The 9,417-nt window shown below is 45.8% G+C and overlaps 1 protein-coding gene across 1 annotated transcript in view; it reads right to left on the reverse strand.

Moving 5' to 3' along the window:
* LOC311236998 (disabled homolog 2-interacting protein-like) overlaps positions 1–9,417 on the reverse strand; it is a 183,195-nt gene that overhangs the window by 92,494 nt on the left and 81,284 nt on the right. Inside the window, 3 exon segments of the mRNA XM_084324806.1 lie at positions 5,018–5,332; positions 6,726–7,066; positions 9,170–9,410. Coding sequence (XP_084180932.1) covers positions 5,018–5,332; positions 6,726–7,066; positions 9,170–9,410 — 897 coding nt within the window.

Consider the following 9,417-nt stretch of genomic DNA (forward strand, 5'->3'; position numbering starts at 1 on the left):
CTAAGCACTCGCCTACCACCGCAGAGACCTCTGGGATCTAATCCAGCTGTCAGCGGTACCTCCGGCTTGATCAGTCATCCCTACTAACACAATTGGCAGTGTTAGCGTGTGGGAAGCCGGTGGGGTATGTGTCCTGGTTGTTTGTTAAACTGTGACTCCTACTGGTCGGTCGGTCGGGGCGCCTGTTCAGCAGGGAGGGGATCTGGGGGGAAAATAGCGTGAACCTTTTACGCTATGTTCCCCCAGTGAAACTCCTCGCTGCCAGGTGAAAAGAAGCGGCTGTCGACTCCACATGTATCGGAGGAGGCGTGTGGTAGTTCTACACCCTCCCCAGACCGACAGTGGGGCAATGCAACGCAGCGACCAGGAAGGGAATTGGCATAACGACTAAATTGGGATGGGAGAAAAATAAAGAAAGCCAAAAAAAAAAGTGTCGTTTTTAAAACCGACCTGGCTCTGGTAGCACAGACCTCACACACAGAAAGAAAGCAGTCGGTAGGAATAGAGTCACATTGTTCTCACATTGTTTCCCTCAGTTTTTACCAGTGTGCTACTAATGGTGGTGAGTAAATGACAAGTGGTCATGTGCGCTGTGTTTTTGTAGTTGGCTAAAATGAGGCACATTACGTCATTTAGCTGACTCTTTTATCCAAAGCGACTTACACGTTCTGTATGACAAGTCAGCAGGAAGGACGGGTACAACTCTTCATCAATGTTCATCAAATGTTCATCAAACAGTGCTGAAACGTGGGTGCTGCAGTGTTGAGTGCATAGTAGTAAAGACACAATAGTATAGTAGAGTGAAATGCGTAAGAAGGTTATTATTATTATTATTATTATTATTATTATTATTATTATTATTATTATTATTATTATTATTATTATCTTTCTTATCTTCATTTCAGATATTGATTGAAGAAGTGTGTTTTTAATCAACGGCCAAAGACTTGTCGTGTTTCAGCTGTCCTAACTGTGGTGGGAATTTTCGTTCCACCATTGTGGAGCGAGGACTGAGAATAGGCGGCTTCTCTTTGATGACCCTCCCGGAGCTCGGATAGGAGTGTAGTGGGTCTGAGTCGGCCAGAAGATGCAGAGCGTAGGGGTCTTGAGGGTGTGTAGTTAGAGAGTATTGACCGGAGGTAGGCGGGAGCGGTTGTGTACTATAGCAAGTATCGCTGTGATGACAGTGTTAAACCATGGATGATCGTTGTGTGTAGCCTATGTTGTGTTGTGCGGGTGTTTGGTAGATGGATTTGCACTATGTTGAGAGAGAGAGAGAGAGAGAGGGGAGAGGGGAGAGAGAGCTACGTAAGTGGAGCTACAGAGTTGCACATCAATTCAAATCAGCTGGGGAGAGATGGAGAGAGGGAGGAGATAATGGAGTCTCTACTGCTGAGTTTTGCTCAGCGCTGACTTATGATTGCAAATGATGATGCGATCGTCTGCGTTTAACCAGGACATGGCTTTTGAATTAAGTTTTTATGCAAATCACAAAGGAAAGCCAACGGGAATTATTCACTTCGACTCATGCGGTGAGTCACGCGTGCTGCACTCTCGGATTTGACTCAGTGATCTTCCCGCGCACGGACAAGCAAACTTTTAAACATTGCCTCCGTTGGCATCACACAGTTTTACAGTCTGGGAAATGGGAAGAGAGGAAAGAGGCTCGAGACAAAGAAAGGAAGCAGAGGCTGAGAAAGTTCTCTCTTTTTTTTTTAAACGCTGCTCAGAATCCGGTGATTGATTGGCGTTGTAATTAAGGATGTGACCGTTTCTCTGGGGATCTGTGAGACATCTCTCTCTTTCTTTATTTCTCTCTCTCTCTCTCTCTCTCTCTCCCTCTCTCTCTCGCTCCCCCTTCATTTCCCTATCCCCTGGCACCTATCAGTCCCCAGCCCGGACCTGGCACACTGACGGCACACGTCACTCTTCTTAAGTACTAATCACTCATCGGTCCACTGAGCTGCGATAGAGTCGGAGAGAGAGAGAGAGATAGAGAGAGGGGGAGAGAGAGGGAGAGAGGGAGAGAGAGAGAGAGGGAGAGGGAGAGAGAGAGGGAGATAGAGAGGGAGAGAGGGGAGATAGAGAGAGATAGAGAGATAGATGGAGAGATGGAGATAGAGAGGGAGAGAGGGGAGAAAGAGAGAGAGATGGAGAGAGGGCGAGAGAGGGAGAGAGGGATAGGGATAGCGAGGGAGAGAGGGATAGGGAGAGAGAGAGATAGAGAGAGGGAGAGAGATATAGAGATAGAGAGGGAGAGAGAGGGAGAGAGAGAGAGATAGAGAGAGAGGGAGAGAGAGAGATAGATAGAGAGAGAGAAAGGGGGAGAGAGAGAGACAAAGAGAGAGACAGAGAGAGGGATAGAGGGAGAGAGAGAGGGAGAGAGAGAGAGAGAGAGAGAGAGAGAGAGAGAGAGAGAGGGATAGAGGGAGAGAGAGAGGGAGAGAGAGAGAGAGAGAGAGAGAGAGAGAGAGAGAGAGAGAGAGAGAGAGAGAGAGAGAGAGAGAGAGAGAGAGAGAGAGAGAGAAAGAGAGAGTGCAAGCTTCAAAGCCCTTCTGATGAGACGCCGTCAGGAGAGAGAGCGCACGCGGAGGCATGACTCTTCCCCCCCCCCCCCCCCCCCCGGCGACTCACAAGGCAGTATATATCGTGATCAAGATCAGACACGAGTGAGCTGTTCTCTCCACACCAGCGCTAGACTAGTAGGACGCGAGCATCACATGTGTATCTAGGGGCTACGCTTTAGCAAAACACGAGGCACAATTCCTCAATGAGAAACGCTGTTCCCGCTGGGTCTCATGATGACCCAGCCTGAAATATCTCTCCGCTACAACACACTCCGCTCCATTGTGCCAGATGCTCCAGATACACACTGCATGAGCTCACACTCTCTCACAGCGTAGTACAGCGTGTGGTCCACCGACGACTGTATTTACATTCTGCCGTTTCACCACCACACCAAAACCCACACTCCTTATAACAGCCAATCGTCTGGTGGACGCCCCCGCGACTGACATTTCATTTGTCATCCAATGAAGTCGTTCTCACGGCCTTCTGAGACCAGTGTTTGTGCTGGCGGGACCCAAACAGGAAGAGTTTATTTGACTGCGTCGGGGGGAGAGAGAGAGTGAGGGCGTGGTGCACACAGTCACAGTGAAGCGGTCTGATGCAGCTGTCTGGGAGATTACCTCAGTCTCCTGGTCTCCCGTTGTGGCGGAGCCTTAGCTCGGGCTACGGTGGACTTTAATCTACAGGCAGCGCTGGATTCTTCTGCCTCCGTCCCCGCAGCAGTGTCTGCAGGCTGTGTAGCGCCGCGGGGGGATACGTGTGGCGGGGATTAGCTTTAGATCAAAACATAACACTGGGCTGCTGCCGGAGGAACAGGAAGTCACCCCAGTCTGTCTGGCCTCCGGAGTTCAGCCCATCGAGGGGGAGAGGTCGACACGGCGGTCGTCGCACGGCGTCGGTTTTTACTGCCACTTTAAGGGCTGCTCGATGATGATGATGATGGAAATCATAATCATGGTTTTTTTGGTTGATATTGAAATGACGATTATTAAACACGATTACTCGTTGATCTGAGAACATCGTATGATGACGACTGAATTCGTTTTACCTTTCTTCTCCACCAAAGGCTGCCTTTCTGTTGTCTCCTACGTGTTACCAAAGACGTTTAAAAATGATGGAAAACCGTGCCGTGGCTCCTCCCTCTCAACACCAGCTGAAACTACTGTTTGGGCTTGAGGGGGGAGAGGGGCGGAGTGCACCGCTTTGCAGGAAGGGTGCGCTGCATTTACAACACAAGACAAAATGAGAGCAAGCTCAGAATCCGGCGATTGATTGGCATTGTAATTAAGGATGTGACCGTTTCTCTGGGGATCTGTGAGACATCTCTCTCTTTCTTTCTCTCTCTCTCTCTCTCTCTCTCTCCATCTCGCTCTCCCTCCCCCCCATTTGCCTATCCCCTGGCACCTATCAGTCCCCAGCCCGGACCTGGCATGCGGCACAATAACTCGATGATCTTGTTTTCATGATCATGTGGGAAGACAAAATAATAACAATTGAAATTGAAACTCGATGAATCGCCCAGCCCTACTGCTTGTCGAGAAGATGGCGTTCCCAAACCTAGAGAGACAACGTCCCCAAACCCCCCCCCCCCCCTGACCCCGAGCCTGGATCACCCCTTCTCCACCTCAGTGTTCTCCCAGGTGGCCACGATGAGAGCACTCCTCCCAGTCAACTTTGTTACCATGGGTTTCATTATTAAACCAGTATTGATCATGGAGATCCGTCTACGATTATAATTGACGAGTCCGTAGCCTTGGGGGAAAAAGCCACAAACATCTACAGTACCACAAACATGGTACCCCTGGTACCATCTACCAGGGGGGGTGACAGTGGCTCAGGAGGTAGAGGTCGCCTGGTTCCCAGTTTGATTCCCGGGCAGCGTGTCAAAGTGTCCTTGAGCAAAGACACTTAACCCCTAATTGCTCCCGATGTGCAGGTCGGCACCTCGCACGGTCGCCTCCGCCGTCGGTGTTAGGCTGGTAAAGATATGCCTCCTAAAGTGTGCAAACGGAAGTACAGGAAGTACCGGCTACAGGCTTTTCCGGTTTCGACAAAACAATTATAGAAATATTTCCTCGTTTAAGCCACTGCAACGGCTTTGCCTGAAGAATTTACTACATGACCGGGACGTTCTATAGCGTGTTTGCCGACAGAATTCGAGAAAAGTTTGGTCCGTTCAGAGGCAGCTTCCAGGGGAAGTACATACACCCAACCCATACACACTTTCGGCCGTAGTTCTTTACCAGGCTTTATCTCACGGAGGAGATAAAACTGGGAACGAGGTTACGTCGGTGTGCAAATGTGTGAGTGAACGGGTCAAATGTGAGGAACAAAAATTACAAAGCACTTTGGATAAAAGCTGTTATATAAATGCACCATGTACCACATATGAACCGGGAGAGAAAAAGGCCAGACTCTCCAGGCGTACAGCGGGGTAGTAGGTACTGACCTTGGCCTTGCCGGTGCTCTGCAGGATGTGCACCAGGGCGCAGGCCATCTCCTCCTTGTTCTTCACGCTGATGCCCGGCTCCAGCACCGAGCACAGCAGCATGTAGTTGTTGGTGGTGTACTCGGCGAACTCCTTGTACATCTCCATGGGCAGGATGCTCATGCTCTGGTAGCGCGCCTTGATGCGGATCATGGGCCCGGCCGTCTTGCCCTTGGCCGGGTTGGGCGTGCTCACCTGGTACCACTTCTCCACGAACTGCCGGCCCGTCACCGCCGCCGCCGGGATGCTGACCAGGCCGATGTAGTTGTTCTTGTCCTTCAACGTTTCAAGTTTCTTTATTAGTCGGGCTGTCAGTTTATCACGTTAATTAGATTAATTAATTACACAGCAAATTATCACGTTATGAAAATTAACTCAAAATTGATTTAATTATTTTTTAATTGTATGATTTTTTTTAATTAATTTTTTATCTAATTCATTCCACAATAACCTAGAATAAACATTTACAAACTTTTTTTTTTAAATGGTCCATTTGCATGTTCTTGGTATCTGATTCTAGGGACATCTATGGATCTCAGGGAATGTATTCCCAGTGTCAGAAATACTGTGTCTGTTACTAGGCTTGAGTAAATTGTAATGAACCAAATGAGAATATCAATAATTATTATTATTATTATTATTATTATATTTTTTTGACTGTGACATGCTAAAATTTACCAGACCTGAAAAATCTAAGCAAAAACAGAAGGTATATAACATATCAGGCCTAAAATGGTTATGCGATTAAAATGCGATTAATTAGATTAATTAATTACAAATCCTGTAATTAATTAGATACTTTTTTTAAATCCGCTGACAGCACTATTTATTAGTTGTCATACAAAAGTACAGAATACTTTTATACAAAATGCTTCTTTCTGTTTTTGCTCCAGAGATTGTGCTAGATAAAAATAGATAAGTATAAAATAAGTATAATAAGTATAATATAGAAAGTCAAGTACATAGACAAAAGTGTTCAATAAACATATATACAATGCAGAGTAGAAAAGTAACTGAGTTACAATTAGGGATGTCCGATATTATCGGCCTACCGATATTGGCATTAAAATGTAATATCGGAAAATATCGGTATTGTTTCTTTTTTTTTTTTACGTTTATTTAACCTTTATTTACCCAGGCAAGCAAGTAAGAACAAATTATTATTTTTTTTATTGTCAAAAGTATGCATAATGTTGTGTTAATTCCACGACAAGATATATGTAATGTTAATTACCTGAAATTATTCCGTTTTTTGGGGGGGAAACCCTGCATATATCGGTATCGGTTGATATCGGTATAGGAAATTAAGAGTTGGACAATATCGGTATATCGGATATCGGTAAAAAAGCCAATATCGAACATCCCTAGTTACAATACAATATACAGTACACTGCAGAAATGGGATGAGGTACAATTTAGGTACAATTTACAGTAAGGTGTAATGATGAGGTATGAGTGCAAATTCTTTACCAATACATATAAAGTGTGTTAAAGTGTCTAAAGTGGGTCAAGTGGGTGCTGCGGTGAGTTGTTTGTTTAAAGTGAGTGTGTGCGTGACGGTGTGGTTGTGTGTGCTGTGAGTGTATTTGATGGTTTGTTACATAGTGTTGTTATTGTCATTTAGCATATAATATATATATATATTACATATATATTACATATATTATACCTTCTTCTTCTTCTTGTCCGTGTCCTTGTAGAGGTGCACCGTGACGTTCTTGACCGCCGGCAGGTTGTTGAACTCGAAGTGCTCGCCCCAGAACACGTTGTCCGTCTTCAGCTTGCAGGTGGTGCGGGCGTACAGCGCGTCGTCCAGGCACAGCTCGCAGAAGTACTTCTTCTTGGCCGGCAGGTCCTTGGCCTCGATGATCCACAGCTTCAGTAGGTTCTCCACCCGACGGCTGTTGTCCTGGAGAGGGGGGGGAGAGGTGGAGGAACGAGGGGGGGGGACAGGGGGAGAGGTGGAGGAACGAGGGAGGAGAGGTGGAGGAACGAGGGGGAAGACAGGGGCTTAGATTAGATTAGGTTAGATTAGATTCAAATGTATTGTCATCATACAGTACGACGGAAATAAGTTTGGCATCCAACCAGAGTGCAAATGGAACCGGGTATGAAATATATAAATGAATATGTACAGTGATACAGGTATAAACGGTGGCCAGTGGTGGGCAGCGGTGGCCTAATGGTTAGAGAAGAGATTAATAACTCTCTCCTATCCCCTTAACACCAACCGCTGAAGTGCCCTTGAGCAAGGCACTTAACCCCTCAGTGGCCAACAGTGTCAGACTGTGGTTGTACTGGGCAGCTCCCAGGTGTGAATGGAACTGTGTGAATGTGAAGCAGGGCGTAGCTGAAAAAGAGCATCCGCTCAGCGAACCTACCCTGGGTAAATAAAGGTTCATACATTTTTCTTTTATAAAAAAAAAGGTGACACGGAAATAATATCTCAATGTGGCTGGTGTTCCGCTTTAACCTTGGCCATGGAAATAACATATTATGCTATGTGTCCATGGCCAAGGAAAGTTCCAAGCAATATCTGTAAACAGGACTCAAACGTCAAACGTGTGATGTCAGGTATAAAATCTGAAGCTTCTTCATTGACAATTATTGGGAGACTAATTTCCTAGACCCACAGAATGAGCTTTATTCTATTGGAGTGTTCTCCGTTCTAGAAGAGAAAATGTACCCATATATACTGTACTGTACTCTGGGTGCTCTCAGTGTCATCTTTACCCAATTCGTTGTCTATGGAGGAACTTTATACCTCAGTCTTTATACCTGATGACATCACAACATTGAGTCTTAGCACTCTAGTTTTGGGATTTGGGAGAGAGTCGCCTGTGTCCGTGTTCATATGCGTTTGGACCGTCTTAGAATACACTGCCCTGCAGAAGCTAACCGCAGTAACTACGCAAACAGGGAAACATTTCTTTAAAGTTCTCTGACTATCCAGTGATTTTGTAGTTACTGCAATTCTTTATACCCCTTTTCTCTGAAACAGAGCAAGAACTCTGAAGCTTTGTCATAAGATAAAACAGATACTGAGAAGTAAAATGTCACGTATGACTAAATTAAAAAAAAAAAAAAAAAAAAAAAAAACTTTTAATTACTGCGGTTAGCTTTTGCAGGGCAGTGTAGGGATAACATATATTAATTCTTATTGGCACTACTTCCCCTTTATGGTCTGAGGGATAATACCGGTGGAAATAGGTCAGACTATTACCCAATGCTTGAATGGATATAATTACAGTTCCAGAAAGGATTAGGTGTAGTAAATTAAGTAAACGACCTCAGCTACACCAGCAAGCTTCACATTAGACCTGTGACTCAAACCTTATCAATGTCCCTTCCGCTATATAAAGGGACAACTTTGTAATAAGAGACGGTTAAATAATTCCAGAGCAGCTCCACGACTAATGGAATTACATTTGAGGGACGAGATTTAGTGTTCAACGTGTGGAGGTATTAACCCTTTCACTACCACGTTACCAAAGGGTTAACCCTTTCACAACCACACTACAGAAGGTTAACCCTTTCACTGCCACACTACAGATGGTTAACCGTCTGTAGTGTGGTAGTGAAAAGGGTTAACCTTCTGTAGTGTGATAGTGAAAGGGTTAAAAAATGTTTTAAATGAAACCTGTTCTGATCTGAAAGAGCTCAGGCATCTGCTGCCAACCTCCATGTTTACACACAAACACGGCGGCATCGATTCTATCCAATCCATCAAAGTCACAGAAGAATTATAAACTGCAACGGCGGGATGAAGAGATAACAGACCCTCGCCAGGAGAGAGGGGGATAAAGAGAGGAGGATAAAGAGAGGAGGATAACGAGAGGAGGATAACAAGAGGAGGATAACAAGAGGACATTGCGGCTGTTGGAGAACTTTTGTTCTTCGTCTAAAAGTTCTAATTAGCGAGCCATTTGCTAAATAACAAAAGAGGCACTATTTATTTATTCAGTGCATAACGTTTGCCGCTCTCTCCCTGAATTATGATTTTAGAGGACAGAGCTGAGACCAGAGGAACGAGCTGCAGGGGATGAAAGCGTTCTGCTACCGACCGCCTGCTTTCTGCTACTGACAGCCTGTTTCCTGCTTCCTGCTACTGACAGCCTGTTTCCTGCTTCCTGCTACTGACAGTCTGGTTCCTGCTACTGACAGCCTGGTTCCTGCTACTGACAGTCTGGTTCCTGCTACTGACAGCCTGGTTCCTGCTACTGACAGCCTGGTTCCTGCTACTGACAGCCTGGTTCCTGCTACTGACAGCCTGGTTCCTGCTACTGACAGCCTGGTTCCTGCTACTGACAGCCTGGTTCCTGCTACTGACAGCCTGGTTCCTGCTACTGACAGCCTGCTTC

This window comes from Notolepis coatsorum (genome assembly GCF_963971535.1).
Source record: "Notolepis coatsorum genome assembly, chromosome: 11".
Taxonomy (NCBI): Eukaryota; Metazoa; Chordata; class Actinopteri; order Aulopiformes; family Paralepididae; genus Notolepis; species Notolepis coatsorum.